The sequence below is a fragment of the Camponotus floridanus genome, unplaced genomic scaffold (genome assembly GCF_003227725.1).
Source record: "Camponotus floridanus strain SB8 unplaced genomic scaffold, Cflo_v7.5 scaffold57, whole genome shotgun sequence".
NCBI classification, from domain to species: Eukaryota; Metazoa; Arthropoda; class Insecta; order Hymenoptera; family Formicidae; genus Camponotus; species Camponotus floridanus.
In genome coordinates this window covers 1,139,431-1,163,056 of record NW_020229736.1, presented here as the reverse complement: position 1 = coordinate 1,163,056, position 23,626 = coordinate 1,139,431, and the positions used below count along the sequence as shown (strand labels likewise).

The 23,626-nt window shown below is 34.0% G+C and overlaps 2 protein-coding genes across 5 annotated transcripts; one reads left to right on the top strand and one right to left on the bottom strand.

The window, feature by feature from the left end:
* Positions 1–541: 541 nt before the first annotated feature.
* On the bottom strand, positions 542–19,666 carry LOC105255695 (beta-arrestin-1). Of its 4 annotated transcripts, none has more exons than XM_011265136.3 (8): positions 19,644–19,666; positions 8,446–8,659; positions 7,906–8,281; positions 6,982–7,275; positions 4,507–4,650; positions 2,555–2,641; positions 2,064–2,210; positions 542–1,636 (listed from the first exon to the last, which is right to left on the bottom strand). In XM_011265136.3, exons 2-8 carry the CDS (start codon positions 8,576–8,578, stop codon positions 1,561–1,563), a joined length of 1,257 nt encoding a protein of 418 aa, XP_011263438.1. In that variant the 5' UTR covers positions 8,579–8,659; positions 19,644–19,666; the 3' UTR covers positions 542–1,560. The 4 variants fall into 4 exon arrangements, with proteins under 4 accessions (XP_011263438.1, XP_011263437.1, XP_011263436.1 ...); XM_011265135.3 differs by lacking the exon at positions 19,644–19,666 and adding an exon at positions 18,230–18,553; XM_011265134.3 differs by lacking the exons at positions 4,507–4,650; positions 19,644–19,666 and adding exons at positions 6,268–6,405; positions 8,934–9,126.
* Positions 19,667–19,709: 43 nt separating this feature from the next.
* On the top strand, positions 19,710–22,633 carry LOC105255697 (protein FAM8A1). Its single transcript, XM_011265138.3, has 6 exons — positions 19,710–19,883; positions 20,172–20,376; positions 21,084–21,233; positions 21,324–21,444; positions 21,808–21,931; positions 22,096–22,633. The coding sequence occupies exons 2-6, from the start codon at positions 20,190–20,192 to the stop codon at positions 22,432–22,434; spliced, it is 921 nt and encodes a 306-aa protein (XP_011263440.1). The 5' UTR covers positions 19,710–19,883; positions 20,172–20,189; the 3' UTR covers positions 22,435–22,633.
* The last annotated feature ends 993 nt before the right edge of the window (positions 22,634–23,626 follow it).

The following is a 23,626-nucleotide window of genomic DNA, read 5'->3' as shown; positions in this document are numbered from 1 at the left end:
TGCAACGGATTTTTAGTAAATCTTACAGTGTTTCACCAGTTCTACAAATTATCCATAAATACATCTATGAATTGACATCTGCGTTTTCATCTTTCCTTCTCTCCCTCGCGCATTTTTGTCGAGTGCCCGAGTCAAATTGCGACATTATTCATGCACTTCCGAGATAGATTCCTCGAAGCATCGATTCCTTACAGACTCGCGGGATAATTTCCTATCCTCGTTGTCGTGAGAATCAAAAGTTTGTGTATAGTTTTCCATAAAAATATCTCTCCTTTCATCTTCTTCCGCGATCAATTATTTTTATCTGTGTCAATTGTATGTTTATCGTGGAATTAATTCGAGAGGCGCTTACGCTTGTTTGCGCAAACAATATTCGCAACGCACTGTATACATTTATTGTTTGCATCGATAAAGTAAAATTGACGATTCGAGAACAAAGTTTTATTTCTCGCGTTCTAACTTAAAGACGATATACTGGCCGTTTAAGAAATCACAATCACTAAAATGCCTACAAACTTACCAAGACTCTCGCACGTTCTTGAATTTCTATCGATCCCGTAATATTTAATCGACTGACGATTTATTGCTAATTAATTGAATCAAGCGACATCTAATCAAATCGCGTTTATGAGATGGGTTAATGTGGTAATTGGTAAATTGACTGCAATTGAATTAATTGCGATTTTCAATTGCGATTTGCATCTTTTCCGAAGAAAAATGTCGGTTCTAAATTTACATAAATATTACGTATTATTTTGCAAAATTTCTTTCATTGTTGAAAGTTTTACAATAAATACATCTCATCAGCTAGATTTTTGGATTTTTCTTTCTAAAATCAGTCTTCGGAGACAAAGCGTAAAATGGCGACGGCGTTAAACTCGCAATAAGTGTCAATCACGAAATCGCCGTAATCGTACTTTTTCCCATAAATCAAGATCGTCACGATCCGACGACGAACACACGTCATAAATAACAACGGCTCGATTATCTTAATAAATTGTACGAACAACGATGGGCAGGATATTAAAAAAAAAAAAAAAAGAAAGAAGAAAATATTTTCGGGAAACTTTAATTTCCTGCGCATCTTCGATCAGTGAAAGTAAATGATTGTTGAAGGAGAATTTTGTCGATGTCATTTCCGGTTCGCGTATTCGTTTGAAAAAGCCTGTCTAAAAAAGATCCGCGAAAAGCGAGCAAACGTGCTCGGAATTCGTCTCTCTCTCTCTCTCTCTTTCTCCTTCTCTCTTTCACGCAAGTTTCCCCTCGAGAAGTTTTTCTCCTCGACTTTTCCCTCTTCACCCAACTTTCTTATGCGACAACAAATCTTAAAATGTCCCGCGTAAACCGTCATGTCGGGGACATTTTGTACTTAAGGGTAGCAGCGACTCCGCAAAAACAAATTTGAACGATAAACGCCGTTTAAGTCTGTTGTTGCGGCGTCGCTGTTATTGGCATCATTGGCGACATTGTGCAGCTTCCGTCTTGTGTGCGACACGGGGGCGTCAGGGTCACACGATCGAGGGCATCGATGCATATCGATGAGGAATCTGCTGAACACGGTCAAGCTTCCGTCTCGCCTTTCAGCCTCAGACGAGCAAAGTCCTCGAAGATTATGTCGTCGTCGCCGTCCGCCTCCCTGCGAGAAAATTAGGCGTCTCAAAATCGACATTTTCACTCGAAAGAATTAAAGAAAAATTAAAATTTATAAATTCTTAACCTTTTTTTAAAGAGATAGGATATAATTCAAATAGGGATAAAATTAAAAAAAATTAGGTCTCTCTCTCTTTTTAATAAATAACAGTTATATAATGTTATGTAACAGTTACACAACATGTAACAGTTATATTATTGAGTGAGAAATTACAACTAATAATTATATAAATGTTACTTGGTGTTTGCTGGGTAATGATGTAGTTATTAACAAATATAATTTATTAATCACGTTTAATGAAATGTCTAATAAAATAACTAATAAATTTAATTTAATAACTAATAAATTTATTCGTATAAGAAATTTTATATTTTAAAATGATATTCCAATTAAAAGTAATTCAGTTACTCACGTATCAAGTTGTATCAGATTTGTATCGAGCGGAACTTCTCCGCTGTCAGTTTTGTGCGTAGGGCTTGGTCGAGCTGTGGACGGTATTGGTTCCTCCTCTTCCGGTTTGGGATGCATCAAAATAAACGGCAGTTCCGCAACTAACTCGCTATTAATAGAGTAATAACAGAAAAATCTATATTACAAATTTATCGAAACATATTAATTAAATCTATGTGATCTAGAAACTTATAAATCTTAAACCTTCAACTTTTTTCTAACGATCTTAGAGAGCTATAGATTCAAGTATCAAAATAAAAATATTTAAATTTACAGAAAGATCTCAGAAAAATTTGAATTATTCAAAATGTCGTTTAAAATATGATTAAAAACATTTATATTGTTATAAAAATTATTAAAAATATTTATATCCCTTTTCTAGAGAAATTTTATTAATTGTAAATATTCTCCAAACATAAATTTCAGATCTCGAGACACTTAATTGACACTTACCCTCCAAGAGCACCGAGGCAAAGTTTAACTTTGACTTTGTACTGGACGATTATGCCAAGGTTTTCACGCTGCGACGGGTCAACCACACTGCAAATTAGATTCATGGTCATTATTAACATCATTTTCATCGATAAACTCACATTAATGTCACAAACAAGCTCATGCGTGGTTATTTGTGTTATAGCATCATGCAAAGGCGAGGAGAAGTAAATGAAAGGAAAATTGTAAACTGGATTTATTCCAGTTTCTTTAAATAAGCAAGCATTTAACTATACAGATACATTTATGTACAAAACATTTATACAAAAAAACGGTAATCACGTACATATTTTTAGTCAAGCTATCAATGAAACTAGATTTGCATCGACAAAGAACAAGTTGTAATCTTTTCATGCAATTTTACGCAGGCACAATGCGGTGGCGATGCCATGTTTTTAAACAACAAGCACAAACAGAAGGAAGATGGGATTTTGGTTTAAATGTTTGCCCTAAATATTCTAAATCTCTTAGAGCCTAGCTTTTTTTTCTCTTAATCTTTCTAACACTAATGAAACAGATGCATCTCAAGAAACGTTTGAAAAGTCGGGAAAAAAATAATGAACAAAGGTTCAGCCTTTTAATTATTACAATTTTTATGATCGAGTCATTGAGTTAGTCATTGAATTTAGTTGAATTTAATGCAGAAAATGAAATGTGTTTAATTTTCACTGAGAGAGATACGCATAAAAATAACAAGATATCGAAGTTAAAGTTCGATTTTGAATCGAGCTTGAATCCTTGTCAATGAAAGACCAATGCAAGATTCTGAAAAATTAGCATCGAAAGAGCAAAAGGATCTTAAGATCTATGGATTTCAAGGTTCATCGATTCTGAGGCTTCCAAAATTACGGAAAATTCTTCAGATTCCTGAATTTTAGTTGAAAATAGAGATCCATAGATCCAGATCTAAGAAATTCAAGACGTGCGCACGTAAGAACAATTTCCAGCGAAGCTGAATGAGACATGAAAATTTTGCAAAACAAAATGACACATCGATAATGTCGGTTGCTCGTCATTGTTCGATGAATCGATCGAGAAATCAAAGAGAAATCGAAGAAATAATCGTTGAGAAAAGCTTTCGCACAGGCAGCCAACATGTATATTTCCGCCATCGTGTATGGAAAGCGTTGCGGATGAGAAAAATTCCCAAAGGCGTGTTCAGCAGCTCGTTGCGTGAGTAAAACACGTGTGTGTGTGTGTGTGTGTTATATGTGACACCGCCCGTATTGTTGTCTTACATTTAGCGCTGTACTTGTCGAGTTTTTCGAAAACGTGCTAAATCTTTCTCTTTTTCTTTTTAATTTTTTTCTATATATTTTTTTCTAAATATTTTTATTACTTATATGGCTAATTTTTTGGAAATTTATTAATTATCTATTTAGGAAATTTATTAATTTATTAATTATGAATCAAAAAATTATTAGATATACTATTCCAATGTTCCAATATTTTCTTTACGAAAATATTATATGATATAAAAATATTTTAAAAATTATATAAAAATTATTTAATATTATATAATAATATTTTATTGTATAAAAATGTTTTTCAATAATTATAATAATATAAAAATATTTAGAGAGAAAATATATATTCTTCTACATAAAAAAGTACAATTAAATGCCATAATTATTACTGTTTTATGTTTATATTTTTCGTACAAATCCAACCATATTACAAAAAGAAAACTTTAGAATTGCTTCGTCAGTGTCATTAATTATGGAAATTCTAATTTTGGAAATATATTGTGCACAAGACGTCAAAATATCGAAATTATTAATGAGCAATTTTGATGGATATCCTCTTTTTCTCGAGCGCTAAATGTATGATTAATAACACGGTGCGGCGTATCGATATAATCTAAGCATGTCTGCGTGTATCTGCAGGCTTAGTTTCAGGCATCGCATCCTTACAGGGTGCTGGACGCCAAATTGGTGTCCTCGTGTTTGAGCTGACCGTCGAGGGCGAGCCCCCATTTATCTTTGTTGTTGGCCAAGAGGGGTGTCAAAGTGAACACCTTGCTGAGCGTGAAACCCGGGCCCACTGGGCATCCCTCTCTGACATTTGAACACACAATCAGCATAAGTGTCAGTGCGCGTCACGTGCGGACCGAAATCGCGAGATTAATCGCGCTGTCAGCGTAAAGTTCGTTCATAAAATGGAATCTTAATTCTATCTAATTTCTTCTTATTAATAGTCATACATATTAATTTATATTTATTATTAATGAAATATAAATACGTTTATATATATGTATATTTTTTAGAAATAAATTTCAATTTTATATCTATAAAAAATTTATTAGAGAAATTGCCTATTATTGAATTAGAATAATTCTGAAACGATCGTTATAATTTTTAATGATTTCCTGCCTTTGAAAGGAATTTATAAAATTTTCGATTTTCAGCGGAAATGAATGACTAATTAAACGAGGATTACATGAAGATTAAACGAAGATTAAATGAAAGAAATTAAAATTATTTTTGTCTCGAGATATGTGTATACGTCACGATATGTCAGCTTGTGCGTTACACTGCGATACAGATTACGAGAGACGAGAATAGGGTAAGAACTCGACAATCTTGTACTTCAGAGGAATATATATATAGAGTGTGAGACGTACACTTACTTATGTGTATATTAATAGGAGAGGAATTTATTTTAAGGACCTAAGGAAAAAATGTTAAGAAAATACTTTTTCTAATATAAAAAAAGTTAAATATAAAAATTCAAAAATATATACATCTCAAGATTTAAATAAAATGGAGGGGGCGGAGATTGAGAAAGAGAAAGAGAGAGAGAGAGAGAGAGTGCTTGTGTGAGGAGAGGGAGGTTTTTGCAAAGAAAATGAGACCACCACCGATCGAGATCTATACGTGATTACAGGCCACCACGCTAAAAATCCCCAGCACAAAGTCACTAAGAAGGTACTGTCATTCCATTTTTCAATATTTTTTTGCATTAATAAGGAAATGAAAAAATAGATAGCAAAAGAGGGGGCTGAAAATGGCCTTTCAACTCTATTTTTCCTCATTCTCATGATATTTCAATGCTTAAAGAAATGATAAATTTCTCGAATGAAAAGACGCGATTAAATTTAATGCTCTTTCTGTCTTTGTTTCTGATTTTACTTATTCTTCTTTGATTTAATGAAATTTATGAAATTTATTTGAGAGATTTATAAGCGAATAATTTCAATCACATGTGTATATTTTATTAACTTCTAAAATAACTTTCCTTACAAGATTTTTAAAAGACTTATCTCTCAAGAATTAATTTAATTCTAATTTTAATTCAATTTCCAACTGAATCTCATTTTTAATTCAATTAAATTTTTCTCAATCACTCTCGAACGTTATTAAAGCGCAGAGTAATATTAAAAAAAATTCTCTTTTCCAGTAATTTTATAAGGCTGCTCCAAAAAAAATTTGACAGAGCACATCGCTGCGTCTCATCTTTACGGCACTCGAGCACGACCAATTCCCATAAAGTCCGACTGTTCGTCATGAGATATAGTCGTGATTATAGCCGCGGAGAAATGACGCGAGCCTGTGCATTTGGCCGCTTTCCAGCCTCCCCGTTATCTTTACTTTTTTCTTCCCCCTTAGTACCCCCGGCAGAGAAAAGGTGAAAGAGTAATGAGGGAAACAGCGAGCTCTTAATCTCGCACTCACATTGTGCTAGACGCGAGATTGGTGTCCTCGTGTTTAAGCTGACCGTCTAGAGCTAGGCCCCGCTTGTCTTTGTTCTCGGCAAGCGTCGGCCTTAGAGAAAACACCTTGCTCAGAGTGAATCCTGGCGCTACCCCTATACTGCCAGTGCAATAATCTTATTTTCCTGCTCGTCACAGTCCCGCTTCTTTTCTCGTACGATCGCGCGATAGCGTCTAAATCGCTAAAACTTTATTGCAGTCCGAGAAACGAGGGCCTTTCGGCCAGCGATATTTCGAGTACAAATTATTAACAACGTTAAATCAATCGCCTGAATCATTCGTAGTCTGAGAAATTAATCGCTTACTGAATTAAATAAATTTCAACCCACAACTATCTTTATCGTAATCAAAAAAGCGATTTGCAAAAGTAAAACAATTGTCGCCAAGATTTCTCTTAATAAATTAATTTTTATTTAGAAAACAAAATTTTATTTAAATTTGATTTAATTCCTAAGAGTATAATGAGGGAATTAAATTAAATTCAGGTCCTCTAATTTAAGTTTCTTAAAAAATAGACGAGATTTTGCTCGAAAATCGTGGCAATTTGATTCTCGTCATGTTTGGTTTTACCGTGAAAATCGCTTTTCAGATCGAATCTCGCGATCTCTCGACGAAAATGCGATATCGTCGTTCCTTGGTAAGGGATGGGGGAGGTTATCGGGTGGAGAATACTCACTCGCTCTCGGCCTCGGCGACGGTGCACTTATATTGCGCCGTGGAGAACAGGCAGATGTCCGCAAACTGCCTAACCGACACTTTTATCTTTTTCACAGTCCGGTTGCTATTGTTTGCTATGTGCACGTTCACAGCTATGTTCTCGCCGTGATGATAGAGCTCCTTGTCGAGAGAGGCCTCCAAGTGTAATTTATTCGGGGACATCATAAATTCCTTGCTGACCTCCACCGATGGCTGCTCGCCCTGTTTCGAGGGCGCGTACATGATCTTCCTGATCGCTAGCCTCACGCAGCTCCTGCAAATCGAATCAGCCCATCGATGAAAGCCATAATTAATTATATTAATTGTAAACAGAAATATTTTCCATGTAATGGAAAGGATTCTGAATCAAGAATATGTGGGAAAAATCTGTTTCATTTTAAATAAATGATAAATTAAATTAATAAATTTAAGTGACTTAATAAATTCAATAAAATCTATTTCATCTAAAGTAAATTTAATTATTTAATAAACTAGATAAATGAAATAAAATCTATTTTAAATAAGCATATCCTTTCTTTTACAAAAAATTATTTTAATAAAATTGAAATTGTTTATGAATATTGGATTTTTTAAAAATCTAGAATAAAATCATTTTAAAAATTTATTTTTATAAAGATTAAGTCCTCTTCTTAAATCTGATAATAATCCAAAATTTCAAATAAAATTTTTATAAAATATGAATAAAATATAAAACATAAATTATTATTTATAAAATATTTATAAAATATAAATTATTATTTATAAAATATATTTATATAAATAATAATAAACTATTTATATTTTATTATTTATAAATAAAATAATATTTCTTTAATAATATTTCTTAAATAATATTTCTTTAAAAACAAGGATTTTTTCTAACATTGTATTGAGATTCTCGTACCTTTTATGCGGTTTGTCATCTTGCGTCTCACCTACGAACGCCTTCAGCTCATAGTCGACGCCGCAGGGTTTGCCGGTGTCACCCGGGGCCGGTTGTAGGGTGACCGAAGCAGGACAATGGGGTGGTAACTCGAAGTAAAAGGGATACGCATTGCTCCCTAGCTTCTTGATCAGCCTTTCCTGCAATCGCGTCAGCTCCCGGGGGGGCTGAGATCCCTGCACCACCGGATAGATCTGTTCCGCGGCGAGATAGAGGTCCTTGCGAAAGGTCAGCCCGAGGACATCGAGATCCTCCCTGCCGTACTTGAACGCCGCTAAGACGTGACCGAACACCTTTCGCTCCTTTATGTAATCGGGATCGATCAGGACGACCCCGTCTGGAATCGTGGAAATCGTTTCTCTTATTCCACTCGATTCGCAGAAGAGATGAAGTCATGCGTTGCGTGTGCAATCGTTATTTTAAGAAAACATATCGCGACCGTGCGTGTTATTCCCGTGCGAGAGGATGCATGCATGGATATTAATTATGCTGGATACTTGCCGATCGGGTCGACGTGCGTGATGTGATCGACGAAGTCCCTCTTGCCGAGGTAGACGGTGATCTTGCCATTGAGGCTGGACTTCTTGAAGACACGAGTGGCCTGTCGTTTGTTGACACTATCTACAGTGTCCATCGCGTTGCTTTCGGGGCCGACACTGGCTTCTAGCTCATTTGAGTCCTCAGTATCCGAGAAGTCCGACTCCGAGCTCTCCCACTGCGAGATCATCGCGACAAGGTTATTTAATAATTAATAGTTGTACATAAAATTGTATTTTAAAATTATATTGCGATATAGAGAGAGTAATCTTTTTTTTTCCTTTTTTTAATAACTACTAGACAAATATCAAGTAACAGTTATATAATTGTTTTAGTTGTAATTTCCCACTCAACAATATAACTGTTACATGTATGTTATGTAACAATTATACAATTATATAAATATTACTTGGTGTTTGCAGGGTACTATTATTAAAACATCCCTTATTTACCTCTATTATTTTCTCTCCCGCTTTCATTTTAATGATGTTTGTATTTATTTCAGCCAATTAATTAATTATGAAATAATGAGTCATTAATACTTATGAAGATAATTGCGGAATTAATTATATACTATATTATTTTTGTAATACGTAGAACTTCCTCTCCTTTCTTTTTGCTCTCGTTTCGTATAATTATTTCCGAGAATTCTGCAAATATTGGATTTGAAAAAAAGTAATTTATCTCTTTTTAAAAAATATTGGATTTTGTAGAAAAATGATTTATCTCTTTTTCAAAAATATTGATAATAATTCGCCGCTACATTTCAAGAAAGTGTTGCTTTTTTATATAGGAATTCACAAATTTTTTAGATTTTAAAAATTTTTGCTTTGATATTGTCGCGATAATAAATTGTTTGCACTGGATTTTTTCAAAATTATGTACTCGAGGTGCGATCGAGGGGAAAGATGGCGGAGCACTTCGGGGCGACGTCGAGCTTACACTGAACCGCTCCGGCAAATGGATGTCAATTTCAATCGGCGCTCAAATAATACTTAATACGATAATGCCGGTACAATAATTTGTACTCGCGGGGTTTTACACGCCGCGTGCCACCATCGGTTACAGATGGACGGATGACGAGTGTAACACGAGATATAACATGAGACGGGATGGATCCTATACCGTGTGTTCATGCAAATCCCGATTTTCACGTGCCAACCGTTGTGAATTTTTTAAAAATCGGACTAAAGTTTTTTTTCCCTCGCTAAACATCGCAAACAAAATAACACGAGTTTCTTTTTCATTTTCGAGAGAGCATTAAGATCATAAAGTTTCTTTTCTCATTATAAAGTAATTTACTTTGAATTAATTAAAACGTAAGATTGTTAGTAATTTACATTTCTGCCTTAACAGTCTCTCTATCAAGTCGCTGATTAAATTACACTTGAGGAAAAATCGATACTAACTTTGTTATGTAGAAGAATGGTCAATTACAAGAGAAAAATATCCTCGTTATTTTATTTTCCGCGGCATTTAATTTATTCTTCTCTTATCGAAAAAACATCTTAATATTTATGCTTGGAAGAAAATATCTTTATCATATTATTTATATGTTACTTTTCGGTCAATTATTTTACCGTGCATTTATTTATGCTCTTCAAACAATTCTTTATAGAATGTACAGTCAATTAATTCTCCAATTGATAAATAATTAATTATAAATAAATAAATAAATAATTAAACTTTATTATATATTTTAAACGCGTAAATATTTTATTCAGTTTTATTTTCTCGTGACACCGTATATAATGAAAAGCATGCGGGAATATAAGAATTGTGTTGTATGTCTCTACTGTCGATGTAACGGGTCAGCGCAAAGAAACAGGGGACTTGCGTACGCATTTGACGTCACTGTGTGCCAAATGTTATCGCGGAGCATCGAAATACACGCTTCATTATCAATTTGTGCGCCGTAATCAGCAGAGACTCTCAAGTATCTTCCGCATCGCGAAGATAAAGCGAAAATAGTCATATAAGTTTTATTTATTTTACTAAAAATTTATTTACTGAATGTGAATTAATTTTGACAAATCGTGTAAAAAATTAAAATCAATCAAAAATTTCAGAAATATTTATAGAAAAATAAATTCTTTTTAATAATCTACAATATGACTGTAAATTTCGATATGTTTCGAATGCTGAAAGTGCAATTCTAACCTTTAATATATCAATGGAGTTTCTTCGTTAGCCATTTGCATTTAATTCTCGGCCAATAGTTGTATAATTTGAATAATTCAGGGCAAATTTTGCATGCTCAATGAACGGAAGTTAGTCTTACGATTCATTTGACGTCACTCACATATGTTATCTGCACGCTCTGGAATAAATGTTCGGCATCGAAACTGCTGGCTCGAACGCAGGCATTCTCGTTATCGCGATCCCCCATAAATCAAAAACGAATGTGAAGAAAAAAAGAGAAGCAAAATTACGCCCAGAAACACAAGCCAATCGGTAAACTTCACTTACCGATGTATTTAATCACAACCATTTATTTATTCGCGATAATAAAATTACGAGATAATTGATTAAAAAGGGAGAGCGACGGGTTAAATTAATATTTACATAAATACACGCGTACATTTGCATTTTATTAATATTTATTCAACGGATCATCTCTTTCTCAATTTGCGTTTTAAATATTATCGGGGATAAATCGAAATCGACGAAGAACAAATTACTCAATTCGCAATTATCCATTTTAATTGTGCCTTTTCGCGTTCAGCTCGATATTAAGACGATTAAAGCGACGATCGAGAGGAGGGTGGATATTAATTCACTCGATGCGCATTACATTACATATTTTACACTTCAATTATTGCGCTCCCGAGAGGATGAGGGTATCTATAATGAAAGCTGTCAATTTCGAAGTATCGTCCAATTATTCTCCCATCTCGCGAATAATCCGCTATTGTTTAACGAGCTTTTATTATACGGATTCGAGGTCCGATTGTGCTTTTGATGGGGAACAAATGACGCAGAGACAGAGTAATGGCATTGCATTCTAAGTCGCCGCAGTTTATAAGCGCTCTTATAACTTATTGCAGTGATTCTATAACCGGCGCAAAACTACCGGGAATCATACTACTCAATCGCCGTTGACGTCATTATTCTGTATACAGGGTGCCCCCGACTATTAATGTTTAGCCTACCCGATTGAGAAAACTAGATTATTCAGAGGCCACTCTTCTATTCCATTTCATTCAATTTCATTTCTATTCTATTATTCAGGATTTCGCGTCGAGGATTCGCGCCGCGTAACGAGATTCCTCAGCTAATATAGAATCGATTCCTCCTTAAGCGGACTTGATTGGTCGCCAATTGCTGACTCTTTTTAGCAATATTGATCATTTTTAAATTGAGAAAACAAGGGAAGATTGCTCGAAAACTGCGGAAATGGCCAAGGTTTAAATGTCAGAGACGAAATTAATTGGGCAGAAATTTTTCGAGAGAGACCACCAATTTGTAGCAAAACATTTTGAATATTGTATCGGGCTATAAATATGTCAAACTATATAAGAAAGTTTGGTTTTCGTATCTGAAAACGTTCGGCGGGTCGATCCAGCCGGAAATAACTTATTTACGCGAAGCACATACACACACACACACACACACACACACATACATGACAGTTACTCGACAAAAGAGAGGGAAAGAGAAAAAAATATACAGAATGTTTCCCAAGATCTTGCTCGTCCGCAGCGAGCAGTTTTTTTAGACATAATTTTGAATAATATTTTAATATATTTGCAATTTAATTTCTTAATAAACTGGAAAGTGCGTAAAATTTTTTACGCATTACGTAACATCCTTCCCTCGAGCAAAGTTAACGCAATAACGTACCGATGTAAAAGTTTCTTATGGATAATCCCACAAATCATCGGATTAAGTGAGCTCCGTCTTGCTAAAGTTTTAATCGATATTCCCGATACTTTTCATTCATGATTTTAATCTTCAAGAATTTATGAAACATGAAATACCTCCCCTTTTCTCCCACGCTCTTATTAGCGTCGTTGATCTTTCTTCGCGAGCCTAGTATGCCAAGGAGGAAAATATCGCAGGGAAATCGGTGGGAAATTCAGCGGGAAATTTTCGCACGCATGCGCGATGAGCGAACGAATCGCCGGCGTCGTGTGTTGCACGATTTATTAGCCATTATCTCGCATATTGTCTCTGTTGCGAGCTTTTGCGTCGCGCGAGCCTCCGATAGAAAGGTCCATGATAAATGATAAGCCAAGTATCACCTTGCGGCTCCTGTCATCCCGAAAGATCGCCGAGAGATAAAATATCGAGCCGTCTCTTAACGTGCCATTTTGTAAAAAGAGAGAGGACCTTAAATTGCCCTCAATGTAATCATAAGGTGTCTTGTTTTCAAGAGGCTCCTAATTGCAATCATATTGACGTCAAAGGTGACAAAATGTAAATTATCTACGCGTGAAAATAAATTAATTTCTTAGTACGTCATCAGTCTTGCACACTCAAATTAGCATAGTAGATGAAACTGTGGTAATTTTTGACGTTATATATATTCAAAAGGGCGAATTAAAATTTGCTAGGATTTTTTAATATTTGATTATGAGAGTTAATATTTGATGATTCCCAATAATTAATTTCTAAAAATGTGCCAATAATAGAATTTTAATAGAATAATAGAAAATTATAAATTTTAATTTTTATATAATATTGTATATACTATCTATATAAATAAATTTTTATATAAATTTATATAACATTTTTATATAATATTAAATGAATAATTAAATAAATAAGTTGATATATGTATAAAAAATTTTAAAAGTATAATTTCTTTATCTCTAAATATTATATTCTTTATTTTTAAATATAAATGTATTCCTTATATTTAAATGTATATGTAAGAACATAATTGGTAGCTATTGAATGTCGCATCAAGGCCAACAGGTAAGGCATTAAGCTCTTCCTTAGTTTCTGGTTTTGCAACCATGTCAAGTGTATCCTTGACAGAACTTCGTCAGAAACCGTGTACAAGCGGCAAGATTAAATTTCCGTGTATTCACTGTATTTTCTGTATGCGTCTCGCGCGATTCGATAATTAAATTCAATAATTATCGCACGTTGAAGTACATCCATTGATGTAAAACCGATACTTTATGCAACGCAACGGTCCGATAATTGAAGAAAATTTCAAATATCTCTCTGTCATTAAAATAATCGGAGTCTAAAATAATCAGGTCTGTTCTATTTTGACGGTCTACAAAATTTTTTTTCGTACCTCGCTTCGAAGAGCAACCACACTGACGGATCAGGACGCGGGTTAACGAGGTTAGCGCGCGTAATTTCGTGTGATTAAACTATTCCGGATTAAGTTAAGGCTTTCGCGACTTCGCAGAATATGAATATCGATCCGAGGGTCGCCGCGTGCACTTCGACCACCCTGTAGTCGTCTCGTGGGATATTTAACGGCAGGAAAAATTATGCCGCGAGAGTATAAATTGTTTCTGGAGAAGCATTGAGTTAATTATCGGATGCGAAATTGTATCTGTTTGCTCGGGAAAAAAATACATACCTGTCCTCCATTTTAAAAATGCATTGCTTTCTTGCAAAAAAATCTTAAAAATTGTGTGATTTTAAATTAAACAGACAATTTCTGTAGCTTCAGACGCAACTTTAAATAATTTTCTCATTTCTCTTTGCATGGTAGGTAATAAATATCTGATATGTCATCACATTGTTATTAATACACATTATTAATTATATTTAAAGATGCAACTCGGTAAAGAAGCAACGTAAGCCAGCTTTAATTCAGGGCGCGGCGAACTGTTGCATTCCATTCATGGCTGAATATAATAAATGTCTTTATTGAATAGGAGATTAAATCGATAGGCAATTGGCTGGACGTTTATGCATTGTGCGAGAGTCGCGTTAATTGCCTCATTTAATCACCGTCTTTGGCAATCCGACTATCGATCATCGATAACATCAAGGACGCCGCGATAGACTGTGATAATGAACGGCAAAAAAAGAGAAGCGCGATTCATGTTTATATTTGATCACTACGTAAGGAATGCACTTATCGTAGCTGCAAATACGCTACGAGAGAGAACTCGGATTTAATCGAAGAAATACAAGATAATCATGGACTGGGAAAAAAATATGAGAAACGCAGCACACAAACGTGCAGAAACATATGAAAAAATTAATAAATAGAAATGATATAAAACTGATAAATTTTCTAGGAATATGAAACGATATTTTTCTCGTAGAGGGAGATAAAAAAATAGAAAATAAAAGGGAAAGAATATTAAAAAGTAAAAAAATATAATATAATATTTTCTCGATAAATTGGAAAAATAGGAAAAAAATTAATGAAAAAATGTGAAAAATGTGTCTTTAAAAGGCAGTGATATTTTGTTTTATTTATGCCGATGACATCAACGATGTAAAGCTTTATAAAAGAGTTTATACAATGATGATTACATGCAATGATAGTGCAATTTTCATGTTAATGAAAATTGTGTAATTTTCAATATTAAATATGCTTCTTTCTCTTTATGTATAAAGAATTTTTTTTGTTTTAAACTGTTTTTATATTCAAAAATATTAGAAATAGACGCACAAGTTCGGACACATGTGAAGTTTACAAATTGAAATATGAAACTGATAAATTTTCTAGGAATATAAAACAATATTTTTTTGTCGTAGAGGAAGAAAAAGAAAATAGAAAAAATGAAATACTTTCTCGATAAAGTGAAAAAATATGGAAAATTAATGAAGAAATATTTAAAAAACAAAAAATAATTTATTTAGAAAGGCAACGATACTTTGCTTTATTTATGCCGATAATAAAGATTTATATAACATTTTTATTATTTTTTATACAATGATAATTTTACACCTGATGTATAATAATGATGCAGTTTGCGCAATATTGAAAATTATATGTAATTTTATAACATTAAATATGCTTTTTTTGTAGAATATTCTTTATTTAAATTTTTAATATTCAATCAAATGTGAATATTCAATCATATCACACTTAATGATACGTAATAATGTTTACTTCCCGTTAATCATCTATCGTTGATTTCCTTATCGAGGAACAGAGAAGAAAAATAAAATGAAATCATCTGAAGATATACGAGAGAAGCCAAGAATTAAATTCTCAAAAGTACATCCAACGCAGCAATTCTCTTGGCAATTTTCCCTGCGAGTGAAAAAGAGGCGAGCTTATCGCGACGATATCTATCAACGTCAGCGCGCTTTTTACAGGCGTCCACTGGCGATTTTTCGAATCGCGGCCACCGGAGTCGATCGACAACGGAGGAAAATACGCGTCGATGCATCTCCGGTGCATTTTCCGTCGGGATGCAATTAACGTCACGTGGAAAAGCGACGGTGAAAAGCGAACGTACACACGTATAGTGCCATATCGATCGATAGACATCGCGGTAGCGATAGTCGAGGCGGGCCTGTCGGTTCGATTTTCGATAGGCGGGTCAGAAAGCACGCGATTGTGGATGCAACATTGATGATGTCTCGCCCGAGAGATAGCAGGTTAAACGTATACATCTCGAACTCCCTTCTCGCCACCCCTTTCCCTCTTTCCGCTCGCCCCCCATCGCGTTATCGGGCGAGACTCGTGGAAGAGAGAATCAACTCGCATCGATAACGATAATCGCGCCGCATCGCGCCTGTGTCGACGGCTTTTATAAATGAGCATTTTCGGGTGAATGCACGCCGTAAATTCATCGCCGTGTAAACAAAGCCTGCTCTCGAATGCTATATATTTCGTGGGAATTGCGGCGATCTGCATCGTAACGATGCAATAAAATTCTTGACGATTTTTTGCAACAAATTTTGTACAACGAGTAAATTTTGAAAAATGAAAGGAGCGAATTAAAAAATGCTTGACGATTTTTCGTAACAAATTTTGTACAACGAGTAAATTTTGAAAAATGAAAGGAGCGAATTAATGTTAATTAAAAGTGCGAGTAAATAAACAGAAGTATCGATAAAACTTGAATCAAGTAAGATAAGAAAGAGGGAATTCGCGAGAGAGATATGCCTGAAGAGTCCTCGTAATTGAATCAGTTCGTCGGGACTTTTCTATTGAAATTCGTTATCTAACGTAAACTGTGTTATATAAAAAGATACGTAAACTGCTATTGTTAATCAAGATAATTATTCTTACGTAATTCACGCGCGTAGATAATAGTGAAAAGCAAAGAAGAGGAGATGCGGTGGAAGACAGGTGGAAGGAGCGTCTTCGATAACAATTAATGATAATCATCGGACTGTGCTATTATGCGATGACAGAGATGAAATTTTTTTTCCCCTCACGCGCGCGTTTTCAAGAGACGGCGAGTAAATAAAATTTAACCGCAGGAACTTTTCGCCAACTTTTTAATCTTTCAAATGGGTTTCTCTCTCGTCTTGCGAGAAAATAAAATTTTTATATTTCGTAGTTTATCAATTTGAAAATAATTTTACAGACTATTGACATTTTAAAATGATATTAAATTATCCGGATAATTAAAAGATAAATTATATAACGTAATTTATCTTTTAATTTAAAGAAAGAGCATAATTTGATAATTTGATAATTGAACATTTATTTTGATAAGATTTGATTTTTGAACATATTTTAATTAAATATATAATGAAAATTTTTACCGTCTAATTAAAAAATTATTTGATCTATTTCATTAAATGTTTATACGCGAATTGCAGGAAAATAATTATTAAAAAAAAATATCATGTATCTCTTTCTTAAAAGAAAATAAAAATTCGAAAATAATAAATTTTCATTAAATACATAAAACTTTTTTAATTATCTAATTAAAAATTATCTATATTATTTTATTAAATTTTTATACGCGACACATATCTATTTGTATTCACTGAAAAAATCCGAGGACGGTCCTTAGATAGGCAAGATTCAATGGGAAAGTCCACGAGGTTTCCCTTATGTCGCTTCGAAAAGTTCGCTCGTCCTAAACCGGATGTGCGAGATACGCTGTTTAATGCCATAAACAAACGCTACGCTCGGACATTTCCGTAATAAAGACACATCCGGAGGAATTATTTCCGCATAAAGCGTACGGGAACCGAACAATATGGCATCCTTTATTTTAGAATCGCGGCTGGTTCATTTCTCTCCGTATCCGCTCTTTATACGATTACACGTGTAAATTTGTCTGGATAGACGTTAAATCCTACAACGCTACGTTCCTGAGTCGTACACGTTTTTATGTAGTTTAAGTTTATGTAGGCAGTGAGAGAGAAGATTCCGAATTTATAAATATTTGTCAACTTTTGAACATATTTTCCGACCATTTTCCGAGCGTTTTCCGATTGTAATTTAATCGAAATTAAATTGGACGGATAAATAACTAAGTTCAACATTATCCCAAATTTCCCGGAGATTAGAAACAATTAAGAAGAAGAGAGGAGACCATCGTCTCATTAAAATGCACGACTGTTTACGAGCGCAGGTCACTTTGGCTTTTCGGAGTCGTCAGGATTCCCGGAATTCCGGCTGGCTGGCGTTCCGTTGGAATGACTCAAGGGAGGAGCGGGAAGGACGAGCCGCTGCTCTTCCTTTCTCGCCAATCTCTCTCTCGGACGTTACATTGATGGACCAGCGGAATTTCCATGGAGCAGCTCTCCCAGGAAGACGCTCCGGAAAAGGAACGAGGAGACGATGAGGGTGACACCCGGACACCGAGGACACTCTCTCGTTCGAACGACGAAGGGCTCGTTATCTTACCTAGACTCCTCCGCAGGCCCACACCCTCGGACGCTCCTCCTGGGGCTGCTGTCACCGTAGTCCCGGTGCGACGCGTCGCGACGACGCGACGCTCCCACGCGACACTCGCCGACCACCCCTGCGACTCACCCGCACGTGCCACGCGATGCCTCGGCGGCCACTCCGCACCACCCGTCCGTCTTATTTATCCCCGAGGGTCTCGCGTACGAAGAGGATGCCCGCTGGTCCCGATGTGCCCGCTCATCGGTCGGAAACGCGCACCGTGGTTACTGATTCGGAGCTGCGGGCACGACCGCGAACCAGCGCCTTCTGCGGCTCGTTCGCGGCTCTCGGCTCCGAAGAAAAGTTCCTACTTCCCCCCTGGATTCTAAGCGGAGACCGTTTTCGGGCTTGTTTGCGATCTCGAGCAAATCAACGGGCTTTCCCGATGCTTTCCGGAAAATTAGCGAGGGAAAATTCACCCCTTACTTTCTGTCTTTTTCGTTCCGGACAGGTAATTTCAACTTGTCCAGGATGCTAGGTAGAGGGAAAAGTCACTAGTATTGTACTAGCGCAATTTTTCCTATTTGCATACCTTTTTTTAGATTTCTCGCACTTGCAACGAGGCAAGTTATTTTTGAAACTAATTTCAATAGGAACAAATATTGTAGAAAATTATAGGAATTATAGGAAATAGTAAAAAAAATTGAGGCTGGTGATTTCAATTGTAGTCTTCTTACTATTGGATATACATCTTACCTTTTATATATTTAATTATTATTATAAATTATATTCAATTTTTTATTAAAAATCAATTTTTATTATAAATTATATTCATCTCTCTATTAAATTAAGATTTAATGATAAATTTAGATTAATAATTTTTTCTGTTAAAATATAACTTCTAATTTATATCTTATATTAAAAATAGCATACAACATTAATTTAAAAGGTAAAATATAGCTTGGTCTTTACATTCTATTTATTATAAATGTTAGTGGTTCTCTAGTGAAATAGCGATTCGGACAAATTTCACGCAGCCTTCCTGATACCAGTCTTTACTACCAGAGGTCAGTTTTGAATATTTCTGTTCGATACTTTTTTCCGTTTAAATTATAAAAATATAATAAAAACAAGATTATGAATTACTCTTCACGAAAATCTTAAAAAATAATTCAAATCTCTTTCTGTTAAAATATTTTTAAAGACATATCCATTTTTCCATCAATTCATTGCTCGTGTCTTTTATCAGCAGATGATACATTTCACACACACACGTGATGATTAAGAATTTTTCATTTGACAGTTAAATTTTGAAAGAAATATTCTATGACTTTGCAATAAAAAAAATTATTAATAAATTAAATAAATATAAATTTCGACGAATCGCTTTTAAAAAAAAATCTTCCGTAGAAAATAAAATATTCCACCTTACCTTAATAACGTATTCGAGTCAGAAATGCGTTTCGGGCATCAGCCTAGACTCTCCCACCACGACTGATGAAATCTGGGGGAAAAGCCGACAGCTGTCGTGACGGAATTTCGTTGGACTATCTCGACGGCAAAAAGCATCACGATTATACCATTAGCTATTATACACGTCAGTGATGGGTAGTGATAGTTGGCGCGTAGTTTACACACGACCGTAGATGCGTAGTGCTTGATTGCGACAGAGGTAACGAGAGGCGTGTTTGCCATCATTGTTTTTTCTTTTTTCATCAAATAGTGTTATCAACGCATCATTATTTATTCTCTTTCAGTATCTCGTACGCTTGTTGATTGATCGCGGTAAAAAAAAATTAATCGACGATTCGGTCGACGATCGCGACAATCGTTATCCGTCAATTGTTACGTTCCCATCTTACGTGCTCCGATCGAGAGGAGCGAAAATTTCGGAGTAATCAGCGATGCTGATTTATGATCCTCAACATCGAGTGACGAACCGATTTGTTTTCTTTCGTAGGCAGTGCGAGAACCCAAAATGGCAGACGACAAAAATGAGAAAACGTCCGAGCAGGATTCGGAGGGCAAATTGGATCCGGCGGAGGAGAGATCGCGGTATTTTAAAAAATTGGAGACATGGGTCCAGGAAGCATACGCTTGGCAAAGTGTCGCGGCGATGTTCCCTTATTACGTGATGTCCGGGCACATTGCGAATTCGTCACCCGGTATGAATAAACGCCAGTCGTTTCGAAAGATTATATGTCGAAGAATAAGAAAATCAATAAGAATATTTTTATATTGAAAGAATTTTTAAAAAAATCTTTATTCAATTTATTTTATTTTACATAATATAAAAGTAGGAAGATAAGAAAAAGAAGCTTTACTAAATTTATATTATATAAACTAATATATTTTATCAAAAAATTATGAAAATAAAAAATTAATAAAAAGGAAATCAATAAAAATTTCTGATAAATTTTGAACATTTCAAGAAACATGCATAAAATAAATAATTCTGTTCAGTTTTATGAAAGATAAAATTTCATATTCATATTTAAAAATATTCAAAAATAAGGAACTTTAATACTCTTTCAATATACATATGTACAGTAATAAATTACTGCAAAAAGTTTAATTAAATTTATATTATATATAATCTAAAATATTTTATGAGAAAATTATAATTAAAATTTCTGACAAATTTGTTATATTTGAAAGAATATAATATAAAATAAATACTGATAAACTTTATTAATATATTATAAAAATAAGAAACTTTATATTATTTTAATATACATATGTAATAATAAATTATTACTCTAAATACAATAATAATTCTTATTATTGATAGTTAAATTTCAAATTTTGTCAAAATAAGTTATTTTATCGTTAGAATTATAGATTTTATTTTATAAGTCATAATTTTTTTCAGCTTCAACAGCCTTTCAAGCAAATCAAGTACCAACCCCACCAAATAGACCGGGAGTAATAATCGGAAACACAGATAGACAGAATGAAGGAGTGAGGCAAAGAAGACCTCAGGAACAACCTGCGGGTCCTTTTCAACCTCCTGGAGTCGAAGGTTAAAATCTTGCGATCCTGTTTAAAGAATTATAAAACACATGTCACGCATGAAACGATTTTATATTCTTAAATTCACTTTATATTTTAGGTTACGAATACCGCATTCCTCCGATTTGGAAGAGGTTTGCTGCTGAATTTATAGACTCAACGATGCTATTTCTTTTGAAATTCTCCATCACCTTCATCGCGATCGATGTATTTGATTTTATGTAAGCAAAAAAAACATGAGCAATATAAGAAATGCCTATAAATTTTACTTTCTTGAACATTTTAAAATTTGTATTAAATATTTCTAAATCATTAAGTCTTTTTCCAATGTAATCAGTAATTTTCTTCTTTACTTTTTCATATTTTATTTTAATATTTTTTAATATTAAGAGAGATTTTTAATATTAAGAGATTTTTTTGTTAAAATTTTCTGTTTTTCTTAATAATAAATGATTATAAAGAATAATAATAATTTTCTTCTTTATAATAATTTTCTTCACATAATAATAATTTTGTTCTTTATAATAACTTTCTTCACTTTACAATATATACTGCAATCTTTTACAGTGATTATATTTTTTCAGAGACATCGAAGACTTGGATTTATTGCAAACAAATTTGCGTATCGATTACAAAATGGCTTTGGAAATGACTTATGGGATTCTGATCTTGGAAGTGATTCATCGTGTGATAGTTTGCATCTTCGAGGTAAGGGGAAAATTCTGCGAAATTTTGCGAAAAAATAACTAAACTGTATTTTGTAAAAATAATTTACTCCATAAAAAACTAAATTTTAAATAATAAAATTTAATTTGATTTCAATTCAACTTTCAAAATTATCCTTATAGTTATTAATTGTGAATTTCTTTCAGGCCTTTTGGCTTCAACATGGTGTTTACGGTTTCATCGGAGGTGCTACACCTGGCAAGTACATGATGGGCTTGCGGGTGGTTCAGTGTCGAAATATAACTCCCGTAGAACGTCCGAACGAGCCGGACGTGGTCCTGGTGAGTCCCGGGACCGATCTGGGTCTGCCATTAGCCCTGGGTCGATCGGTGGTGAAAAATTTTGTGCTGGCATTTCTATTCCCGATCTGCTTCTCGTTGTTCTTCTTCAGATTTAACAGAACCGGCTACGATCTGATCTGCAATTCCGTCGTTGTCGAAGATCCCTATAGAAATTCGAACCATAATAGGATACACCAGCAGTAGCCCGCCTGAGGGATGCTGCATGGAATTCTGTGATGTGTACATAATTCTGTCTGTGCTTCTTGTACCTTGTATGCGTGCGGAATCATGTGTGTGTATATGAAGTGTATATATGTGTAAAAAATAAAAATTATTATTATTGCAGCGAAAAGCCGTTCCACAAGTTTCTTTTGTATTTCGAGGAATTTGAATTCCATGGAATTATGTGTAATTACAAATATATTTTCTTTCAATCTTTAATTTCGTAGCGACTTTCATTTCATCTGCAGAATAAATAGTGTGATAAAATAATATATTATGATAATTTTTATAATAGATTCTAGAAACAAGCCTAGCTTTATTTTTTAAATAGAGTAATAACCACCATGGTTTTAATTATAAGTAATTATAAGTGTGAAGAAACGAAATCTTATTAAAAAGTATCAGTTTATATTGATTTTTCAATGAAATTATTTTATCGTAATCAATGAATTATAGGACGAAAAAGCAAAGTATAAATGTTTTCATAAAAATATTCATTGATTTCTCCCTCTCTCTCTTTTGTGAAATTTTGTTATTGTTTTAATCAATAACACATTTCTATTGATTTAATTTAAAATATATGTTATCGATGTATACTCAACGATATTAACCCAATCAAAAAGGGCGCCTAAATTTGATTACATGTGACAGAGAGAAGACTGAAAGGTGTCATGGCCCGCTTTTAGGTGATCCCTGAAAGCGATGTGCCCTCTGTGGACATTAAAAACATGGACATGAACTACAAAGCCAATGTCCACGAATGTTCTTAGAGGGTAACATATATACTACCCTTCTTTTAATGTCCACAAAAGAGATAGGTCGCTTTCAGAAATCACCTAAAATCGGGCCATGATACTTCTCAGTCTTCTCTCTGATAATATAAATAATATAAATAATATAAATAATATAAATAATATATATATATATATATAAAAATAAAGATATAAATACGCAGGAATATAAATCACTTATTGATAATTTCATTAGTTTCATTTATTTATGTCATGTTATCTCGGGTCTATCTACAGTTATTTATTTTATTTATTCAATAATTTATTTCAATAATTTATTTCATTTATTTATTTATTCTTCTTACGTAATGGGCACTTTTCTTAATAATTATTAATTTATTCATTTAATCACGTAAGAATCGTAGAAACAAATCTAAAATAAT